This window comes from Sceloporus occidentalis, unplaced genomic scaffold, assembly GCF_023333645.1.
Source record: "Sceloporus occidentalis isolate IW3139 unplaced genomic scaffold, rSceOcc1.0.p SCAF_305, whole genome shotgun sequence".
NCBI classification, from domain to species: domain Eukaryota; kingdom Metazoa; phylum Chordata; class Lepidosauria; order Squamata; family Phrynosomatidae; genus Sceloporus; species Sceloporus occidentalis.
The window spans coordinates 5,380-29,675 of NW_028317285.1; the positions used below are offsets into that span (position 1 = coordinate 5,380).

A 24,296-nucleotide genomic window follows, 5' to 3' on the forward strand; every position below is an offset into this window, starting at 1 on the left:
ACCCCCAGCGCTGTATACAGTAATATAACCCCCAGCGCTGTATACAGTAATATAACCCCCAGCACTGTATACAGTAATATAACCCGCCAGCGCTGTATACAGTAATATAACCCCCAGCGCTGTATACAGTAATATAACCCCCCAGCGCTGTATACAGTAATATAACCCCCCAGCGCTGTATACAGTAATATAACCCCCAGCGCTGTATACAGTAATATAACCCCCCAGTGCTGTATACAGTAATATAACCCCCAGTGCTGTATACAGTAATATAACCCCCCAGTGCTGTATACAGTAATATAACCCCACAGCACTGTATACAGTAATATAACCCCCCAGCGCTGTATACAGTAATATACCCCCAGCGCTGTATATACCCCCCATGTCTGTATTATTAATATATTTATATATTTCTTTAAAAATAAATTATTATTAGTATTATTATTATTATTGTTATTAATTTTTTTTATATTTTTTTAAATAATAACTAGTGCAACTGCACTTCATTGGTTGATGGCAGAGGAGCTCCCTGCCGGCGACCAATAGAGTCGCCCGTACAGACTTTTAAAATCCTGGTGCTGCAACTTGGCCTGGGGAGACAATGGTTTGTATTGGTCACCGGCAGGGAGCTCCTCTGCCATCAAGCAATGAAGTGCAGTTGCACTAGTTATTATTATCATTTAAAAAAAATAGAAAAAAATATTAATAATAAAATAAATGTTTTTTTTTTGTGGGTAGAGCGCCTTTAAAAAATGTGCACCTCATTGTCTTTATTTTACAAACTCTTTCCCTTTTTGCAGTCTTTAATTTGAGCAGACAGCTTAAATAGTCAAATTACGGAGTCTAAACCATGATGTCTCACTTAATTATGAATGAAATCCTATAATTAGGAAACAATAACGACAACACAAAAAGTGAATTAAAAAAAGTCGATTTTGTTACATTTGCTGGAACATAATATATCGCGTTTCATGGTAGAAGTGGGCGGAAGTTGACAGCTATAAATGTTATCCGTGACACGTCTTCAAATTTGATCGATGGCGCACAAGAAAACCGCTTTGTATATGTAGTCGGGGGGGGGGGGGGTGGCGCGATAATATCGTGCGTTGCAGTCATTTTGGGGGAAATGTTCTAGTTACCATAAATTTTCAGCTTGGAGACGTCACGCAGCCTCGACGTCTGAGGTCTCCTTAATGTCTATGTGCGTCTTTGGAACATGGTATGAATACGTTTTTGTTTCAAAAGCTTATTCGTTTAACGTGAACTTGGTAAAATTGACGAGATTTGCTGAAAAGATTATAATTTCTGAATATATTTCATGATTTTTTTTTTCCTTTTTTTTTTTTTTATTTGTAGGCTGTGGAGACCAATCTTGCTTCCAAGGACAGCCACTGGGTCTACGTCAACGAGGTAAGTAGACCTTGAAAATTTTGAAGAATTCATAAGTATAAATGAATTTTTGGGTTAATATGGGTTGGGGGACTTAGGATCTTCTTTGCCCCAAAGAAGATACAAACTGCCCTCTGATGACCCTACCTGGTAACTCTCCGAGTCTCAAAGTTTTGACCCAGTCTCAGGGTGAAGGCGGAGATTCTCAGGGTCACACAGTCAAGAGCTGACACCTGCTTTGACCTTATATGAGACTCCCAATTGGTGGTTTTGCCGGTGCCGATATCCCTGCTTGAATGTAGGTGACTCAATCACGCATATATCTCTAAATAATGACGAGTCAATGTTTCCTTGAGGATCAGTACAACGCAGTTGGTCAATAACCACATAAAATCTTCATGATGGGCTATTAAAGGGTTAATATCTCAAGAGTCTCAAGGGCCAGCTCATTGGGAAATGTCGCAGGTATACTGACGACCTCTTCATTAATAGGACCAAGTGGTCATCCATTGAGATTCGTGAAACGGATTCTTTTACAGTAAGAGCACTAAACATGTGGAATCCGCTCTCCACAGAGGATCCAACAGATGCCTTCAAATATGGGCTTTCTTTAAGGACAGGATTGGTTATAAATTGTGGATTCAGTCAATAATCCCTCTTTGAGGCACAATCGGTATTCGCTTCAATGTGCCTTTTTTTGGTCTTCTTCTGGATCAACAGCTTTGAACTTTGATGGACTTTTTTCTACCCCAAAAAAGATAAAATAAAAAAAAAAATCACCTATGGATGAGCTGCTTCATCCAACGATGTACATTAAATATCAAAGTGTATATTTATCATGTGCATACCTGGAGACTATCCTTGTGGATGCGGCCAGGACTACATGGTCCCACTTACGTCGGTGGGCGTTCCCGTTGATGTCGTGGGTGGTCCCGCTATTGTCAGTGGGCCGCCCCATCAGCGACGCTTCTCCCAGAGTCCCCAGGCAAAACCCAGAGGGTTCCCATGAGTTCATTTTAGTATAGATGAGAAGTAACCATTCATTCATCCTCGTCTGAGCATCTTCTTGCCAAGGACAATATCGTAAGCCAATCAGAACTCGAATTTGGCTTCATTTTTTTTTGTACATATGTCTGTCACCCTCATTTTTCTCTTTCTATGGTTTGCTTTGCTCTAATGTATATAAAGACATTATTAACCCTTTCAATCTGCTTTACACCAAGACACCAGCGTTACATGTGGGACAATGTATCTCTACCATGTGTAGCTGATAATACCACCATTGTATTTAAAGGGAGACTCCAGCTGGCATGTACACTTCCACGCATAGAATATCTCAGTGTCCCTTTTAGATTATTTTCTTTTTTCTCATGTAGGAATTCATCAGAATCCAAGGAGCCTTACAAGCCCCCCACAGTCCCCATATAAGCCCCTCCTGTGATTATCTACCTGTTGGTCGTTGGTCTCGTCTTAAGACATACACCTTTCCCATGCTTGTTTAAATCCCTTCACTGTATTAACCTCTACCACGTCTACTGGGACCCTGTTCCAATTATCTACCACCCTCTCAGGGAAATTAACCTTCTTTACATTACATCTAAGCCTCTGGCTAGTGTGATCTAGCATTTCTCCTTCTTTATGTATTTAAGTGTGTCCATCACATCTTCTCTCGTCCAAGCTGACCATATTGAGATCTTATCCTGGAAACCATTCACCACTTTAGCCGCCCTCCTTGGAACTCTGTCCAGAATTTCCAGATCCTTCTGGAGATGGGGGTCTCCAGAACTGCCCCCAATACTCTAGGTGAGGCCTGACCAGAGATCTGTAACGTAGAAGAACAACCAGATCTCTTCTTGCTACTAATGGCTCTAGCTATACAACCCAGCACCCTGCTTGCTTTGTGCAACACTTTGTTTCATTGCCTGCTTACCTTCAAGTCATTGGAAACAATTACCCCCAAAGTTCCTAGCTTCCGTTGTTGCTTTCAGCCCAGTGATCCCAGTGATCTGTATTTTGTCTTTGGATTTCGATGTGCCAAGTGCGTTATTTGACATTTATCAACGTTAAACTGCAGTTGCCACACTCTTCTAATTTGCTTAAAAATGAACTCATTTGCCGTTTGACTTGTCCAACCAGGAATGTCTACTCTGCTTTTGTAGCATCACTAATAAAAATATTTAAAAAAAAAAACATGGGTCCCGGCCCTGATCCGAATATGCACTTAAAATCGGGATTGTACCGTGAAAACCGTGATACTTGGGAGGTATGCTTATGAAACATATATTATATATATTGATATTTTAGCTCTAAGCTCATTTCTTTGTTTCAATTTAAGCAGTTATGTAAAACACGGACAAACGATGAATAATGGAGTATGGATTTCTCCCAGCGGACCCGTGACTGTATAAAGCATAGTTAGAAGGCTCTGGCACTTAATTGTTGTATTTTTGCATGCGGATCACATGCCCTGCAATTAATAGCATTAAATCTGATCACATACGTACTTATAGCATGAATTATAAAACACTCTTCCGGAAACTAAGCTAAGGGCGTTATGGCATCGACAATTTCATTTTACAATTTAAAAATTTGGACGCGGCAAATATCCCCGCCCCCCCCCAAAAAACGTAACCCATTGACAATAATTATTGTTACAATATTCAGATATAGCCAGGATTTGATGAGTTCCGTAATTAAGTTATGAAGTAACCCCCACCCATTACTTAATTTCTTGTATCAGATTAAAAAAAAGTTTTAAAAAAATTCTGATGTTTTCTCTTTTTTTTTTTATAACAGTCCTAGTTTTTGCCCCATCGTATAATTTTATTCAGCCAGCTGCATATCAGTTCTCGCTCTGTTATCTGAGCCCCGATCTACCAACCCCCCCGACTCCTTATCATACTGCCTGTGGGAAACAATAGAATGGCTCAGTGTTAATCACCCAGTCAGAGTCTGTCTAATGAAAGTCTACGGAGAAGCGGACTTCATTAGCATTGCCATAAAGCATCAGCTCAGTGTGGTGTTTGAGCAGGAAAGTATCACATGACTGACAGCAATGGCCGCCTCCAGGTCTGCAGATAAAGGGAGTTTTTGTATGAGAAAAATTAGATAAAACCAGGTTTTTGTCACCGACCGACATTACTGTATACAGCGCTGGGGGTTATTACTATATATATAGCGCTGGGATTTATTACTGTATACAGCGCTAGGGTTTACACTTAAGTAGAAGAATATTTATTTCTTGGGGCTTCTCTTTCTTCTACCTAGCTCGACTCCTGTGAATCTGGCAGCAGCCACTATACCGCCCCCCCTATATTCTTTCGTTTGTCTAAAATACCCACACAGCAAGTCCAATGAATTCCGTTTGCTATAATTAGACTAATCGGCATGGAAGCGGTTACAGCACCAAATCGCGACAGCCTTTTGTAATTGTGCTCATGAAAAAGAAATGTCTTGCGTATCCCGTCTGAAGCGATTTTCCTCGAGCGAGGCTGGCTCGCCAAATTTCCATGCGCATTAATCTTGCCCGTTCTGGGTCTCACGATACCAGCCCGAATACGTTAATTCTAAATAAGCTCCCGAGGGGCCCGTGTTCATAGACTATAGCCTAGTCTTTTTCTAAGCGTATATTATGCCTCGAAAGTTTCTGAAGCGCGAATTAGAAGTTTAACCCCTTAAGGACGGTGGGGCGGTCCCTAAACCCATTGAAAACAATGCATTTTGAGCCCGTACATGCACGGGCTTTGTCATTAAGGGGTTAAAAAATAGAAAAATACTTTTTTTTTCCCCCCGTTATTATACACCTGTATAAATTATGGGTTACGAGACCCTATGCTTGCTGAGTATCCATATTTTAAATATATGTATTGTATCCGCACACCTGCGGTCGGCGTACGATGGCGACTCTGTATAAATCCATCGGTATTATTTATAGGCAATACAGTAAGACAAACAATTCTTTGTAAGATTTCAGTTATGGTTTTTTTTACTGATATTTTAAACTTTTTATTTTAAGTGTAGCAGCAATTTTCTTTCCATTTTGTGGATTATGGCAATTTCTGTATTTTCTGCTGTACTCTGTGAATGTCTTTGGTCTATTAACCCAATAAACCCAACACGTTACATTCTTTATATATATATATATCTATATATACTGGATCCTGGGACCCTGAATTTGACGGGACTGGACCCCCCTCAAAAAAACAGGGCTGTTGGCAGGTATATATTAATATACAGAGTAGATTCTTTAGCGCTATTACAAAAAAAGAACCGTGAAAATTAGCTATAACCTTTAAATTGACGATTAAGATTTCGACATGTTAAGACGTTACTGGTACAGAAGGAGAGGGGGGCTCTGATATCGGGATCTTACAATCTAGGTGTTTGAGGGAGAGTCGATACTTGGGTCTCTCCTTTCAGCAGGACTTGCTTACTGATCTGATGTCACAGCGAGCACTGATTGCATCAGAATATTTTTTTAAAAATAAAATATTAAAATTAAATAATTTAAAAATAGTAAAAGAAAACAAAATATATAAAAAACTAAAAATAATAAACAATTAAACAGACTCTAGTGATGTCACCGTGACATCATAAGGGGTACCATCTAGTTCCCAGACAAATCCACAAGGTCTTTAATGACCTCAGAGGGATCTCCAGTCAAAAAAAAGTATAAAAATTTAAAATAATAATAATAATAATGTTAAAAAATTTAGAAAAAAATAAAAAAAACAAAATACCTCATGCCCCCCACTAGATACATTAAAATACATTTTCATGCCCCAAATTATACATTGTTTTTTTTTCACAAGGACAGCTAGTCAAGCTAAAAATGCTAAAAGTAGCAAAAAAGCCAATTAGGGGGTAAATGAAGGGGTTAATCAGTCGTTGGTCCCGTCTTTGATCCTTCGATCATTATCCATATTTAAGTTTCCTTACAGTATTAGCCTCTACCACTTCTGATGGGAGGCTGTTCCATTGATCTACCACCCTCTCTGTAAAGCAATACTTCCTTACCTTCCATCTAAACCACAGTACATTAAAAATAAAAACTAGAAAAAAGTAAACAAAAATAAAATAAATCTATCACAACCAAAGAACTTCCGTCTCTATATCTGCATTTTATTTTTGTATAAAAAAGATAAATATATATATATTTTTTTTTAAATAAAAAAATAAAATAAAAATATTTAAAAAAAATAATTGAAATAATTGGGTTGTATAAAAAAAACAAAAACGGTGCCAATAATTGTCCTCACGTTCAATTCGCTGATGAACTCCATTGGGGGTCATGGATAAAGATCCATTCTGATGTGCAATCACCATGGCAACCAAGAGCATGTTTCTAACGAATCCTTCACTTTTTTTTTTAAACTTTATACCCGAATCGCTTTTACACCATGATTCCCGTCGTGTTGCAAAGAGATAACCGGCTGTTTTTCCAGCTGTATGCGAGGATTCCTGTTGTGGCGCCAGAGCTCCGCTTGTTTACCGTCTAACTTCAATTCTTTGCTCCAGAAGCTTAAAATGAGTTTATTCTCTGGAGGAGAACAGATGCAGCTTTATTTTTCTACTTTTTAAGACCTGCATTTTCTACAGACGTTTTACTAAAACACAATATTTTCCTATAATTTTTTTCCCGTAAAAAAAATAAAATAAAATAAAACATTAAAAAAATATATATATAATTGATTTAAATAAAATATATATATTTTTTAATTAAAAAATTTGGAATTTATTTAGCAATTGGAGTATCAGAGCCCGTTCTATGAATGGCTGAGGGTTCTGGGAGATGTAAATGACCCTTTTTTTTGTTTGTTGGTCTTCCTTAGGCATAGTTAGTTTGTAATGCTTGAAATTGCTTGACCTGCTTTTATTTTAAAATTATTTATCAATGTAGTTTTGCATTGAAAAAAATCTTTTTAAATTTTTATTTTGTTCTGAAAAAAACCCTTTATTTATCTGCCGTTGCTGTCAGTCATGTGATATTTTGAGTGGCTTTCTCTGCACCGACACCACACTGAGCTGATGCTTTATGGCTATGCTAATGAAGTCCTGCATATCTAATGAAGTCCATTGTAGTCAGATGTCCCTCTGGACAATTAAGATTGACGCATTCTGTTATGGAATACAAGTAGGGTGACCACATGTCCCGGATTCCCCGGGACAGTCCTGAAATGGGGCTTCATGTCCCGAGTCCCAGGCAGCCCCAATCTGGGACAATGCATTGTCTAAATACTAAAAAATGGTCGGGAAAATACGTTTTTGCCAGTCCCAAGCATAACTCGTCAAAGTAAGTGTCTCTGATTGGTCACCCTAACTTGAAGGCAGTATGATAAGTGTTTGGTGCATTGGATTAGAAAAACCCTACGGTGCCAGTTATGTGGGAGACATTTAGGGGGTGCTCAGGTCCATGGAGGAGGCAGACAATGTGGCTGCTTGCTATCATGGTAGCAACAATTCGAAAAGGGAAAGTGTGCAAACAGGGTGGCATTTTCTACCTATGTTTTCTTTTTTATCACATTTAACCTCTTGCGCGTACCTTTCACAAAGTTATTTCATCACTTTTCCTATTTCGTTTGGATTTTTGGGCACATAATGGGAGAAAAAACATTTTTTTTTTGTCTGCATTTTTTCAACTACACCGTATATCATTAAAGGATGCACGATTTGTCCTAATCTTGGTATCAATGAAGTGCTTAACGTGTTCTCAAGCAAAAAATACATTTCCCTACTTTTTCTTTAAAAAAAAATACAAAAAAAACTGGTTTGAGCTCAACCATTATTATTATTATTATAATTATTATTATTATTAGTATTTTATTTTTTTTTTATTTTTTTTTTAAACTTGTTTTTTTTAAATGTAGTGCTAATAAGTGAGATCTGCCTTTAAAAGCATTTATTCTTATAACATTAATATTGATCTAAACCGTGTACGAGGCCGTCCGAAGAGATCCAAGCGATAATGAGCGTGCAGAGCCTTCGAATTAGACACAGCTCTACTCACGGAAAAGCAGCACTTGGGACATTTATCTACGGATGTTAAAGACAAGAATCCTCATTGCCTGGTAATGAGATGGTGAATGATATTAATTATGCCCGGCCATTTCTGTGAAATGAAGTGCGATGGGGGAGAGGCATCATTTTTTATTATTTACTCGGAATTCCATGCTATACATTATCGCTCTTACTGATCTCGGATCTGCAGACCTAATTTATTGCGTGGAACAGCTGCTGAAAAAAATGACACATTTCCCAAGGAAATTCCTTTTGAAAGATTTTTTTTTTTTAAATGCGAGAGGTTACTTTGTAACCTGATGTTCGTAAACCATACCTTCCAACAGTCCTGGTTTTCACAGGACAGTCTTGTTTTTTGGACGCTAGCCCATTGTCCTGTGCGGCCGCAGAACTGTCCCGCTGTTGAAGGCATAGTGAGAAGGTAGGGGAGATCCCCAGTTAGCGTCTGCTGCAGGAAGATCTTGGCTAGCCCTGTACAATGTATATTTAAATTGGCGAGCTTTCTCCAAGGTCTCCCCGGGCCATTGACTTATACATTATACAGGGCCAGCACAGCCCTTCATAATGAATGGTGGAGTCAGCCATAATGAAATAGCCCAACATGGTCCAAATTGCCAACATGTAAGTAAGCATTTTCTGATGGGCCCTTTATAAACAACTTTGGACCTCCCGGGGAGGCACGAAGGCAGCAGAGTCACGTAATGCAATGTTATGTGACCCTGTGGTGAGAGCTGCAGGTGAGGGCAGGGAATGAGTGAGAGGGTAAGGGAGGCAGTAAGTAGGCGCATATGTATGTAAGAGTGAGAGTGTATGTATATGTGTGAGAATGAATGGGTATATGTAAGTGTTTGTGTGTTAGAATGAGTGTGGTTGTGAGCATGAATGCGTGTGTGTAAGCGTCTGTGTGTTAGCATGAATGTTTATGTGTGAGAGGGAATGCGTGCGAGAGGGAGTATGTTTTAGCATGAGTGTGTAAGCGTGTGTATTAGGATATGTGTGTAATTATGTGTTAGTGAGTATGTTAGTGTAAGTATATGTAAGCATAAGTGTGTATGTGTGTTAGCATGAATGTGTAAGTTTGTGTAAGTGTGAATATGTGTGTGTGTGCCAGTGTATATGTGAGTTACCAGGGGGAGGGGCAGGGGCGATGAGGCCACTTGGCTTTACTCAAGACACCCAATATCCACTCATTTGCAAGTCTATTTCCCGACTCTCAGCCTATTTGTTTTTTTGTCAGCAAGGACTCTTGATTCCCGTGATTTGGATCAGTTGACACATTTGTCTTATTTAACCGCCGCTCGAGTTGAAGTTTGACACAGTCAAAGAGCAGAGCTTTTAAAGATCCTTTTTTTGTGCTTTGGATGAAGTTTAACCCTTTGAGTGCCAGGTTAGGGAGACATTTGCATCCCCACCAAAGTCTGCGCCAAGTCCGAGTGCCAAAATATGATGTCATTTCCTAGCACTCAAGCGTAGCAAGTGTGTGAGCACCGTGAGGGAGCAGAAACGCTTTCATAGGTCAGAAGACAACAGTGGAGGGTGGGGTGTTTGGGCGTGTATGTGTGTTTGGATAAGTATGTTAGTGTGTGTGTGTGAGAGTGATTATGTTAGTATGTTACTGTGTGTGCATGTGTAAATATGTTAGTGTGTGTCTGTGTAAGTATATTACTGTGTGTAAATAAGTTTAGCATGTTACTGTGTGAGGCTGTGTAAGTATATGACTGTGTGTAAGTATGTTACTGTGTGTGTTAGTATGTGTGTGTGTGTTACTGTGCGTATGTCAGTATGTTACTGTGTGTATAAATGTTAGTGTGTGTATGTTAATGTGTGTGTAAGGATGTTATAGTGTGTTTGTGGAAGTATTTTAGAGTGTGTTAGTATGTGTAAGTATGTTACTGTGTGTGTAAGAGAAGCTTGGGGTCCCCCACCATAAGTGTCGCAGGGGAGCCTTGGTATTTTTTGTTCCGCCGCTGGCAGAAGGATGAGGTCCTCTATAGCAGGGTTCTTTTGGGACATTTCAAGCTGTGACATTAACCAGTAAACGTTGTCTGACTTCCTGCGTTTGTTTTATTTTGTTAGGAAATCAACGACGCAGAAATCGTAGAACTTGTTCACAGTGCCCTTGGGAGGATCACCGTTATCCGGCAAATCTTCCCCTCTTTCAAAGACAATGCCAGGTGTATGAGGAATAATCACCGGATTCCATCACTTCCTTGCGATCCTCAAGAAGGTTATCTGCAGATGCTACAGGTCGGTGTCAGAATTCTCACGGTCATTTCCTCAAAATCCTCGTAAACCTATATAATGCCATTTACACTTTACTGTTAACATAATATAAATGCATGTATTCCTCCCCATTAAATTATCGCTGAAGTTACTTATTGTCCCCATTTTAACCAACCTCAAGTTAACCATTTATTAGCCTCTAATGATGGGGCACATGTAACGGCTATACCTGGGAACCTCTCAAGGTAGGCTACCTAGAGCAGAAAAGTGACCCAGTAAAAAGGCAGGGCTCGGCGTACATAGCTGGGCTAGCTGGACAGCCTATAGTGGATTGGGGGTGAGAGATAAGTAGGCGGGGAGTGGGCGTGGCCAAATACAACCCCCCCTGTCTGAAGAAAGAAGAAACTGTCCCAGGAACCAGGCCTTCCCCTGGAGACTCTAGGTCAAACACCGATGATTCCCAGGTATGATGTCATCATTTTTTGGTGTAATCATTAATATTCATATGCTTTTCTTCGAGAAACAATATAACGGAGAATGTTGACTTTTATGATCTTTCAAATAATTGGAGAAACATTCTAAAAAAATATTTTATTATTATTATTATTATTATTATTATTATTTTATTTTTGCCTAAAACTTATTTTGTAAGCGTCCAATTTCAAAATTAAATAAATTGTTTGTCGTCTAGATTAAGATTCTGTTTGCAATCAATCCCATTGGTTCCCCTGTTCCTCGCTTAGAAACATGGTGGCCCAAGCCTACAGCAATTAGTTAACGTGATCATAGAACCACTCGCTAAAGGTTAACTAAGAAATACCAACCGGGTGCCCTTATCTCTTCTGAACATGTAAACTCTGCCTTGGCCGTACTCTTTAAAGGTGCTCTAAGTGCATTGGCCGAAGGCCAACTACTGATTGAGAAAGTCAAGCCTTAGTGGAACCTCGCTCGTCTTGCTAATCACTGAGGTCCACGTGATACTTTTACTCGAGGGCTCTTTCTGCCAAATTAATTAATTGAAAGTGCAACCTTGAAAAATCCAGCTGTAGCGCAGGAGACATCTGTCTGAAGCCAATATGCATGAAAAAGTATTCATCGGAGGTTGCGCGTTGGCAAAGGAACATATTGGGACTCGATGTGGGACTCGATATCAGCTGAAGATGGCTTTGTCTAATTTCCTCGCTCCTTTGATGTAGAGGCTACATATGGCGGTATAAACATATAACATATGGATGCATTTTAATCTCTGTGAATAGTTTTAATATTATACATGAAAATAATTTGTGCTTATATTTATAATTTGCATAGAGAACCTGTGAAGAACTCTTATCCAAGTAATGACATCACCTTTAGATGCTTTTATACTTTTGGTCAATCTGTAGTGCAAAGGGGGAACGCAGAAGAACCCTTCAGCCTATCTAGTCTGCCCATATTTTCCTGCGGGAAATATCTCAAACCTTACTTGGTCCTTGGTCTTGTCTACCATGTGTACCACGTCTCAGTAGAAATGGCCTGAGGCTCATTTTAGAATACTGCTGGCATCGCCATGTCTGGCTACTCACTTGACCCGAAGTCTCTGGTTCCTCGGTTCTCCGAGTCAGTTTCTTCATCCTTCGGGCAGGCGATCCGTGTTTGGTCATGCCTACTTACTGACCATGTTCTGCCTACTCCATGTCCACTTTCCTCTGCTCCTGCCCAGTTCCCCTCCGCTGAAGGCCCTCTAGGGATAGTCATGCTCCTATGTTTTGCTAGCCCTGTCCCTACATGAAACCACTCTCCCAGAAGAGGGAGCGCTCCGGGTAGCCTGCCCAGGGAAATCCCTAACCATGAGTGTCAGATGTAAGATTATGTCTCTTGAAAAATCTCTGGAATATAAAGTTACGTTGACCAATATTATGATTGAAATCATACATAAAAAAGTAATTATGGTAGACCATTAAAAATGGTTGGCTCCTAATGGACAAAGAGTCCATAACCAATATAAGGTCTCGGAGACAAATCTCACAAACCTACTGGATACTTTGAGGTATACTCACCGACAGCCGAGTTGTGGTTTCAACGTCCTACTTCACCATACGTTATGAAGGGCCAACCCCAGTGAGCTTCTCCTGCAGCAAGAGGTTGGACCTGTTGAGTCAAACGTTATTCAGGGCCATCTCAGCCCTTCAAGCTGGAGAAACGTGCCCTTCACGATGAATAGTGAGGTGAGGGGTATGAAACTGCAACTCTCCTGTCAATTGCTGCCCCTTCTAGAACCTTTTAAGATCATTCTAGATTATGTAATCCTTGGAGAACCCCCTTTATCTTTATATTTTTTGACCACTAATATCGTATCATAAGACCTCTTGATTGGAGCACAATAGGTATGAATACATTAGGAAAGGAGGTCCCTGCCCCGTAGAGCTTACAGTTGCTCTAGGACTAGTCAGCCTTGGCCGTGATACGCCCTTTGAAGAGATGTAGAAAAAAAAAATGTATATAAATCTAAGAAGGTTACGTTCTCCTAATCCAATCTGAACCTAATTAAAGCTTTAGAAATGGATTGCTTCTGTGTTTCATTATGCATGCGCGGAGCATTTAGCCGGTAATTAGAAAAATATCTCGCTGGTAGGTGCCGTCATTTTCCTTTTGTCTCTAAGAGGGGAGAACTTGCTTTATTTATGCCCTTTGCTCTTAATAGACTCCTTTTCTCCGTGTTGTTAAGTAACCGCATGTAATTAGCCGTGGCCAAAGTGAATAATATAGAGGACAATGGATGACTATATCGTCATTGCACTAATAAGTACGCTTTGACATCCCTGGATATATAATAGCATAATCTGCCCCCCCCCCATTTTTACTCTACCCAAATATACCCTTTAACTCTTTGAGTGCTGGAGGTAAGGGCACACCCCCCCCCCCCTTCAACCCGGAACCTGGCCAAGTTTCAGAGCTTTGCTACAGTAACCTTTAGGTCCTGCTGATGTTGTTGGGTGGTCCGCCAGCCCAAAATGCAGACAAATTGAACTTAATGTGGGCGGGGAACGGGGCGTGCCTCAACGACGCTCCAGCAAATCACAGATGTATTCCAGGTGCGGTGTGCTTAGCGACCCTTTAACCTCTGTTTTTTGCCGCAAGCACACGGACAATGCTGATTTGTGCCCTTTTTAGAATCTATAGTCCTTAAATAAAATATAGTGATACTTAATAATTATTTTTAATAATTGTTTTTAAGATTACATATCCAATCCCTTTAATTTTAATGAAAAAAAAAATAAGAAAAAAAAAAGAATGAAGAAAACATTTAAATATTTAATTTTTGAAAAAGTATGACAGATAAAATTAAATATTTTTTTTTTGCGATCGCTATGCTGCAAATGAGCTGGACCTTTAATTGCAGATAATTACATAACTATCCTCGGATGTGCGATGTTCTCAAACAAATATTCTGCATTTTAATTATTCCTCCTTTAAAATAAAATATAAAAAAAAAACAATAAGGTATCTTAATAAGTATATTATTCCCTTTAATTCAGTTCTGAATTTAGCCATAGGAAAGAAGTGCACCCAGAGCATGTAAGTGCATGCATGCATTGAGCAATAGTTACCAACAGTCCTGAATTTGCAGGGAGAATCCTGTAAACCAGGTTTAGGTCCCAGCCATGAATGATGACACACACACATCATGGGGAGCATAGAATGTTGGTAAAGGTAACCGAACTGGCACTTCTGACTGTTTGGGGTAATTCCCCGAAACGTGACTCTAGGACACAGCTTGTAGCTATTTGTCAGAATACACGTAGAGAAAACATGGTGTGTCAGCATAAATATGTATGTGTAAGTGTTTGTGTGTTAGCATGAATGTGTATGTGTCAGTGTGTGTTAGAATGTATGTGTGTGTGAGGATGAATATGTATGTGTGTCAGCATTAATGTGTATGTATGAGTGTGTTAGTGTAGGTATATGTTAGCATGAATGTATGTGTGTGTGAGCATGAATGTGTATGTGTGTCAGCATGAATGTGTATGTATCAGTTTGTGTTAGAATGTATGTGTGTGCTTCCTATATCTAACGGCACGAGGCAGGGGTGCCCCCTGTCGCCCCTGCTGTTTGTGCTCTCCTTGGAACCCCTGCTCCAGGCCGTTCGTTTAAACCCGGACATTCATGGTCTGACGGCGGGGGGGTCCAGCCACAAGGTCCTGGGCTATGCTGACGACCTTCTGTTCGCTATCACCCGGCCCCATCTTTCCTTGCCGGTCGTCCTGAAGGAGCTTTCCGATTACGGGAAACTTTCTAATTTTAAAATTAACATGTCTAAGTCGGAGATTCTCAATGTCAACTTACCCCCGGCGGACAGGGACTCCCTGGCTGCTTCCTTTCCTTTTAAGTGGTGCCCTTCCCAGCTGAGATATCTGGGTGTTTGGCTGACGGATGACTCCTCTCGCCTCTTTAGCCTTAACTTCCCTCCCCTCTTGTCATCGATTCGATCTGACCTGCTTAAGTGGTCGAGACTTAGGGTCTCCTGGTTGGGTAGGGTTAACACCATCAAAATGAATGTTATGCCTCGCCTCCTCTACCTGTTTCAAACCTTGCCGATTTCCATCCCACCCTCTTTCTTTTCCTCTGTCCGCTCCGCCTTTCTCAGTTTCCTGTGGGGCCCTCGATCGCGACGCATCAGTTTCGCTACGCTGATCCTCCCTAAGTCTAGGGGTGGCCTCGCCCTGCCCTGCCCGCGAACGTATTATCGCGCCTGTCATTTGCTGCGCATTGTGGAGTGGACCCGCTCTCCGGCCCATAAACAGTGGGTGGGAGTGGAGAGCGCGCTGCTGGGCCTCCCGATCTCCTCTCTCCCCTGGCTCGCTGTGGATACGGCGCGTCGTCTTGCCTCCCCTCACCCCTTCATGTGTGCTACGCTACGGGTCTGGCACTCCTTGCTCCGCACTACACGGCTTTCTTCTGTCCCTTCCCCGCTCACCCCACTCAGAGATAACCCCGACTTTCCGCCTGGGCTGGGACTCAATCTTTTCCCTGCAGCGACTCCGGAGGGTGTCCCGAGATTACGATCTTTTGTGACCCCTGCGGGGCTTAAGCCCTTGGATCACCTTGTCGGCCAGGGGACGACCTCCCTGATGGTTAGGCTTCGCTACCTGCAACTGCAAAATTTTTACCGCTCTTTGGCTCGGAAACATAACGTGCTGCGTGACCTCTCCCCTTTTGAGTCCCTGTGTGTGATGGATGCCCCTCTATCCCATGGTATCTCCAAACTTTACAGCCTCCTCCTGTCCGCCTTGACCCCCTCACCCCCTGCGTTTATGGGGAGGTGGGAGGCGGCGCTGCAGGTCGTCCTTACTGAGGAACAGTGGAGCAAGATGTGCATCTTCGCACATCGCTGCTCTCTCAGCGCTAAAGACCAGGAGATGTCTTATAAACTGCTAGCCCACTGGTACCGCCCGCCTTCGGTGCTGTCTCGCTACCGGCCTGGGTCGACAGACGAGTGCTGGAGGTGCGGGGAGTCCCCGGGCTCTCTCCTTCACCTCTGGTGGAACTGCCCTCGTATCGCTCCCTTCTGGTCCGCCGTGCACGATTGTGCTCAGTCCCTCACTGACAGGGTCCTCCCCTTCACCCCGGAGTTCTACCTCCTACAACATATGACGTTCTCCTTCTCCTGGTACAAACGGACGGTTGTTAGGCACCTGATCACGGCCGCTAAGGCCCTCATACCTCTCCACTGGAGTAACCCCTCCCCTCCCTCTTTTAGGGAGTGGTTCCTCCGGGTGGACAATAAGCGCTCATTGGAGGAATTGGCCCTGTCGGCTTCGAATGCGGTTGAGAGATACCAACGCACCTGGTACCACTGGCTGGCATATGCCTCTGGTCCCCTCGCCCGTTCCTTACTGTCCCAGGCGCCTGCGGACTTACCTACAGCCCTTATATCTTGACCCCCTGCCCGACGATATTGTAGCGCTCTGGTCCACATCCCCAGTCCTGGCCCCTCCTCTAACCCCCCCCCTTTTTTTTTTTTTTTTTTTTCCCCCCTTCTCTTTCTTTCTCTTTTTTCTCTTCTTCTCCCCCCCTTTTTGTTTCTCCCTTTTTTTTTTTTCCCTTCCCCCGTGGCCTGCCTTCCTTCGCATGCCGCTCTTGACTCTACCCGCTCGACCCCCGTTCTCTCCTCTGCGGTTATATGGGCCGTATGCCCGTGCAAGGATCCCCCTTGACAGGCTGCTCCATCCCTGGCGCCTCTACGCTGGTGGTTGCGCTCATTTAGCACTTAAGGCCACTAAGGCCATTCAGAGCTGGAGTCAGCAACCTTTGAGGCTCCTCACTCCCTCTCTTAGGTGTGCTATTTAAGACATGTGTCTGTCAGGGGTCTTCTGATGATATCTTGTCGCTAGGCGGGTAATTGTCGGGGGGCGGATTGTCGGGATGCCATTGTTCTGATGTGTACCAACTTGGATGTCACGGTTTGTTTGCTCCCCTACCCTTTCTTTTCTGTATCCCACATATTTTGAAAATTTTGAAAATCTCAATAAACATTGATTTACCCTAGAATGTATGTGTGTGCGAGCATGAATGTGTATGTATGAGTGTGTTAGTGTAAGTATGTGTTAGCATGAATGTATATGTGTGTTAGCATGAATGTGAATGTGTGTGAGCATGAACGTTTTTGTCCATATGTATATGTAAGTGCGTAAGTGTGTGAGAGGTACTAAGTGCTAGTATGTGAGTGCATACTTGTGTGTTAGTATGTGTAAGTGTGCTTTAGTGGAAGTATTTGTAAGCATGAGTGTATATGTGTGTAAATTTGTAATAATCTGAGAGTGAGTGTAAATATGTGTGCCAGTGTGTATTTAAGTTACCGGGAGCAAGGGACCAATGGGGCCACTTGGCTTTACCTGCCCCCACGAGCCAGAAGATGCCACCCCTCCCCTGCAGGAGCCCTACTAATTTAGTAAACGCACTACTTTAAATTGCATTTTTCTTTGGAATAAAACTAGTGACAATTAAGCGTTTTCAATTAAAGTCACTTAAAACTTGGCTGTTTTTTTTTCTTTTCATCAGAACAATCTGTTCTACTCCATCGATCGTCACACCGTACGGGCATTTCATCTCTGAGAATAATCATAGAGGTGACTAACCCCAAATGTATTTAGTAGGTTTGTTTGTTTTCGGGGGTTATTTAGCCAGACGTCTCGCTCGCTCTCACTTTTTTTAGCCTCTCTAAAACAAACGTTAATTAACTGGATGTCTGAGATGTCAGGTAACATAAGAACAGATCCTGCCGATGTGTTTTCTCCAACAGTCGAATGACGGTGCCGATTACTTACGTTGAATGATATGTTTATTTCGCAAAGTAAATATTTTCAGTAACGATGAAAACATCAGGTCTCCGCAAACGGATTATCTCTGTGGTTTTTAGATTACATCGAAACAAAGAAGTCCCGTTGACCCCCCCAACCCCCCTCCCCCATCTAGTCTTCAGACCTTAATCATTCATGGTCTCCTCTTCACCCCCAGGAGCCATATGTCTATCCCATGCATGTTTAAATCCCCTCACTGTATTACCCTCTACCACTTCTGCCAGAAAGTTGTTCCATTTATCCACTACCCCCACGGTAAAGTAAAACTTTGTTACATTACATATAAAGTTAATTTAGTTATTTTTAAGTTGTCCTTTCAATGCCCACAAATAGGACGCGTCGTGCAAGAAACTTACATTTATTAACAGTGAGTTGAAGCATTCCTCGTAGCATCATCTCGCCGTAAAAATAGCAAGTAGGGCCAGATGGTGCGGAAAATTTCAGTATTAACCCCTAAAGTGCCTGACGAGACATGTAACTGGCAAAGCAGAGATGGCCAACTACATATCTCCTATCAGAGTTGTATTTACCTTCTGCGCTGCCCAAGGCCTGGCCTGACCCCCGGCCGCCCCCTCCGCAGGCGGTGTATTTCCTGCATTAAAGACGCGGAGCGGCGGGGTATATCCTGTGTCTCAGCACCTTCTAATGCAGTCCACGGATGCAGGGGGGTAGCTAGAAACCACAGGGCAAAGGTGCAAAACTTGCCCCCTCCCCAACTTCATCAAGCAACATGTCCCAGAATGACAACTTTGTCCCCAAACAGCTTATCAGTGTCACATTTGTCCCCAAACAGCTTCTCTGTGCCATTTTAGCCCCCAAACAGCTGTCTGTGTCATCTTAGCCCCCAAATAGCTTGCTTGTACCATCCTAGTCCACAAACTGCTTGCCTGTATGTCAGGGAATGGACGTGATGTCCCTTCCTGCATGCTGGATCAGACAGTGTGCAGGAAGAGAGTGTGAGAGATCATCTGATACACAGCTAGTGGCTTTTAAAGGGGTGGCCACATGATTGTTACGTTCCGTTATGGAGGCTGAGCTGGCACAGCCACCATAGTGTAAGTGGGCTACTTAAGCAATTGTTTCCATCATTTGATACTTTTTGATTTGGAATTTTTAAGGAAATAAAGCCCTAAACTAGGCAACTATGAATAGCTAAATACTGTAGTTGAAAGGTAAACTGCTTCAAAGTTTGTCCCCTAAATGTAACTAATACAGCAAAAATAAAATGTATCATCGTCCCTCGGCACTCAAACATTAAGTCTAGATTTGTTTTCACTCCTACTTGTGTTGACCCTTCAGGGTAACAATCAATTTAAGGTTCTACAGGTACCCCTTATTACCTGCTGTCCCTGGTTTCCTAATCGAGAACATGGATAGCTATGTATTCCCCAGCTCCGTACATTGGGATGTATTTTTAGGGGGGTAGTCAGGCTGGATCATGATGTTCTAACTTGGAACTGTCCAATCATTGGCCATTGGCGAAGAAAGAAAGGGATATCGGTGCCCGTGGACGTAGAAGACTCCATTTTGTCCAGTAAACAGCAAGGGAGGGATTTCACCCTGAGTAATGATGACAAAAGCAGGGACCTCATCTGTCTAGATGGACCTCACCTCCTAGACCTACTACTGTTACTGTCGGGTATCTACTACCTACCTACTGTTGAGTTTGTAGCCCTTCACAACTGGCACTAGATATCACTAAATGAAAGCGTTGGCTCCAATGTTGCTCAATGGACAAAGTTGGACGTCTACCACCTTGTCTTTCAATGGTGAATCAATGTTCTTCCAACTTTGGCCAGCTATAACGCAAGTCATAATCAGATAGGAAGAGATGCTGTGGCATAAAGCTCCTCTGTAGCACTTTTTCTTTGATACGTTTGATTTTCTGCCTACATATTAATTTTTTGGTTGTTATTTAAGATATTAAATTGTAAGTATTCCTGGTACGTTGACCTAATATGAAGACATCAAGTTACATGAAGTATCCGGCTTTTTCCGAAAACCTTCCCTCAAAAAACGAAGATAATTCCCACGTCCTCGATTCCGATAGAACTCTTTTGGCATCTTTTTTTATTAGAGTTCTTCATAGATCATGAATTTAATCTCTTTACGTTTTTAGTTAACTGTTGGCTGCGAAGCCACGGGGAAAAGTTAATCTTTAAATTAATGGGTACATCCAAGCCTAGCCTCAAGACACTTTGTCTTGGTTCTCAAACTAGAAGCTTAAGGAAGATCTATCAATCAGTGGGAAGATTTTGCAACTCTTCAGTGTTGACCAGAACGAAGAGTGTCGAGAATGTAGATGCTTTATGTATCTCTCTTCTTAGAAGCTGCTTACGTCGGTGCAAGTAGAGATTTGCTCATTCATGGTCAGCAAAAAAATGACCCATCTTTGACGGAACAATGGAAATCCTAATAGATACTTCATGTCACTACACATGGCATCGCCATTTCTAGCTGTAACATAATCGCAAAAGGGTTTGGGTGTATGTGTGTATGTATATGTAAATAGATACACATATATAGGTAGCCTCTAGCCACACCACCAACTGTGTCCTAATTCATGCGCCTTGAATGTTGGGGGTTACATATAAACGAAATGCTTCAGACCCAAAGGAAAAAGTACTTTTCCGCAAACATTTCCTAAAATGCTCAGCATGTATATTATTTTTACAGTATATTTGCAAAAAAATAGAGATTATGCTTAAGAAAAAGGCAATTCATTTATGCATTAATTCGAAATTAAGTGCACCACTTTCACCGCTAATTACCATTCAAGGTGCAATCATAATAAATTAGCAATTAAACGTTTTTTGTGAAAACATCCTGATGTTTCTAAGTAATGGTAGAAAATGACACTAATGATGAATATTTCGTTCTTAATCAATGGTTGAATGTTCATTCATTTACTTCCTGTTTGTTACGTTACAGGTTTCCAATTTGTACCTGTATGACAGTGTCTTGATGTTGGCCAACGCGTTTCATAGAAAACTAGAAGACCGGAAATGGCATAGCATGGCGAGTTTAAACTGCATGAGGAAATCAACGAAGCCATGGAACGGTGGGAAGTCCATGCTAGAGACTATTAAAAAGGTAACTGTCTTAAGATATCGGCAACCTGAAGCCTATGTTCCTTTAATCCATCGACTGGAAGCATCAGCCAATATCTACTGTCAAGCAGGGCACATAGAAAGGCGAACTATCATTGGAAGGAACTGCGTAAGTCTTTGAGGGTTGACCCGGAGTTGACCCGGAGTCTCCAGGAGAAGCCCTTCTTTCCTGGGTCTCCTGGTCACACTCCTCTTTCTTCAAACAGTGTAACAAAGTTTGGTTCTGCATAGTCCCACCTACTTTACCTTGGGCTATCCATGCCCTACCCTCCACACATTCCTTGGCCCCCACAACGTGTGCCTAGTCCCCCCAAAAAACATTCTCCCATCTCTCAAAATGAGCAGAAAGTAGCAACCCCTGGAAGGGCTGCCATTTTTCCAAAAAGTTAATCAGGAGGTCATGGCAGAAGAGGGAAGAACAACAAAAAGATGAAGAACAAAAAGATGAGGAGGATGCTAGAGAAGACACCGAAGCAGTTGACGGACAAGAGAGTGAGGGACTATATTAAAGCTCTACCCACTCGGCCATGAGCTCCACTAACTTAACCATGTTTTCCCCAACAATCAGTAAGAAATTAGGTCTATACCCCTTAAATTTAGTTAAAACAACATTTGTACAGCTGCTTTAGCACATGAATATTCATCTCGCATCTTAAACCTTCTACTCCATTCTCTCCCTTCCATAAAAATCTGGCATTCGACAGAACATGAAAATGTTTTATATCATTCTCGCGGATGTATTTTCCATTTAGAAGATGAAATATATTTTTTTATGGCATACTAATCTATTATAGTTTTTTTGTTTTTTTTTGGAGCTAGCAATAGCAACAACAAAAACAAAAAATCAACCGTATTTGGTTCCCTTGAAGTTAAATAGTAACATGTCTTAATACTGTAGCTTTGAAAGTCCTCCTTCTGGAGGTAGGAGAAGAATGAAGGTCATGGAGATGTCGAGTTACTGTACGTCTAGACGAAAATTAATGTTTATTTATATATAGCTCTTTTTTATGATTGAACACAAATTGTGTACTTACGTATGATGTATTAGACGGTAGCATAGACTGCACTTTTAGACATGACCAGGAGGCCCTCCAATTCACCCACCTATCCATTATCAGATGATGGATTCGTTTTTTTCGTTTTTCTTCGCAGCTGGAAGGTATTATATCATATTTTTTTATAAAACTAATAAAAAATGTAATTTATCAACTTATTTTCTGCTGTTTCTATTGATATTTGTTGTGGCTTTTTAGGGCTGCAGAACACCCACCGTGAGGGAAAGAGGGAGGGCTAGATTTAGGGCCAAAAGAGTGACTATCATTTCTAAAAAGGTTTTGGTTATGTATATATATATAAATATATAGGGCAACTCCGTTTTTTAAGCATTTTTAAAATATATGATATTATCTGATTATACCGCCCGAGAAAGAGGTAAATTTAATATTATTTCCTATCTTTTGGAGATAAATAAACACAGTTACGGTATATTTAGGCATTTAATTGGTCTTGAAATCCTATAATCAGAGACCTATCTTGGCTGGGTGCCCCCTAGGCCTGACCTAAGGTAACGCACCAGTCTCCCCCTTGTCCTACCTCCATGGCTGCCATCGAGAGTATCTCAGGTCATTATGGATGCCGTGCCGGTCACTCCCTATCAATATGGGCCGGTAAAAGGGCCGGTTACGAGGAAGATCTTGCAGCCCCATTGGAACTGCAAAATTCCCATGACAATTCAGGATTCAAGCTTGAATAAGTGGTATTTTCCACAGTCAGATACTATTTCTCCTTGGAATATCTGTTTATTCGCATTTCTATTAATGCCCGTGCTGCAAAATACCCTCTAAAATTGTCCGGTTACAACAATAAACACAAAAGAGAAAGTGTTAAAAGATAAGATTATGTGGAGAGTAATAATTGCATTTCAATAAACCGGCAAAATCGAATGTTTTTTTTTTAATCCTATTTCATCAGGGTCGGATAACAGGATTAACCGGGATTATGGAGTTTAGAGAAGATGGAGCTAACCCTCATGTGCAGTTTGAGATTCTTGGAACGAGCTACAGTGAAACATTTGGCAAAGATGTTCGAAGGGTAAACACTTTCTTTCTTATTGTTCCATTTAAGCGATATTTCTTAAACCAACGTTATATATATATCCGTGCTGAAGAGAGATAACCAGGAGCTAAATCTAAAACTGTCGTTGGCTGTGTCATATTTTTATTTATTTAATCATTGAATTATTAAAAGTTAATGCGTATCCAGTACAGTACTTTAAATAAAGGAATGACTGCAGGAGTCAGCCTGGCCAGCAGGTGGCAGCATTTAGCAACTGTCTCTCCTTACAGATCGTTGTCCTGTAAATCTATCTTGTGCTGTAATCTTTTTGGTTTTGACAATACAGAGGGGTGGTTCTTGTTTTTTGCAGCCACTTGTTCATGAAACTGGTAATGAGAATTGGATGATGCGTGTTTTTGCAGTAAATATTCAGCGGAAAATGGTTGACATTTCTTCCGGATTCATAAAAATAGAATATATCCCAGCATGGCTTCTCTGGGGCACATAGAGGAGTTTGACATGGACAATCCATTCTTCTTTCAGTCATATACTGGCAGGCTAGGTTTTTTTCTTGGAATCTAATGCTAGTCAGCAGCTGCATTGTTGAGCGTCTATGGTTCTAAGACTTCCGATATTGTCCGTAATGGCTCATTTGAATAAATACTCTGCTTCGAAATCATTTTGTACCAACCCCATCTGAAACGGTGAGACGGTTCCACTTCAACAGATGTAATCAGCAACCAAGAGAAAGTATTGCAGTATGCATTGTAGAGCTGCGTAGCTCGTCAGAAAATTGCAATTTCGGTAGCAGTTTAGAATCCTTGTTAAGAGAAAGGCTTGTGTCTGGAATACGTAATGAGACACACCAACTCAAGCTACTGGCCAAACAGAACTTTTACCATTAAGCAGAAGATGTGTCTCCATATGAGGCATGCATCGTGACATCTGGTGCATTTAGATCATCTTGGACAAACCTAGTGAAAAACAGAATTTAATGGGACAAAACCAATGGAAAAATAGGTTCCACTCCATAGAGGTGCGTAAAATGGTGAGCCCTATTTCCAAAATAATGCCATAAATGGGAAAAATGGGAAATAGAATACATGTAGCACACACCTTTAAAGGGAGAATCCAGCCATCAAATGCACTTTACTAAATATAATAG

At 41.4% G+C, this 24,296-nt stretch overlaps 1 protein-coding gene across 1 annotated transcript in view; it reads left to right on the forward strand.

Annotated features, from left to right (window-relative positions):
- Nucleotides 1-1,193: 1,193 nt before the first annotated feature.
- LOC149274996 (glutamate receptor ionotropic, delta-1-like) overlaps nucleotides 1,194-24,296 on the forward strand; it is an 83,387-nt gene continuing 60,284 nt past the window's right edge. The window contains exons 1-5 of the mRNA XM_089504995.1: nucleotides 1,194-1,268; nucleotides 1,357-1,410; nucleotides 10,483-10,653; nucleotides 20,898-21,059; nucleotides 23,048-23,167. Of these exons, the coding sequence (XP_089361121.1) occupies nucleotides 1,194-1,268; nucleotides 1,357-1,410; nucleotides 10,483-10,653; nucleotides 20,898-21,059; nucleotides 23,048-23,167 (582 nt within the window). The remainder of the gene's footprint in view (nucleotides 1,269-1,356; nucleotides 1,411-10,482; nucleotides 10,654-20,897; nucleotides 21,060-23,047; nucleotides 23,168-24,296) is intronic.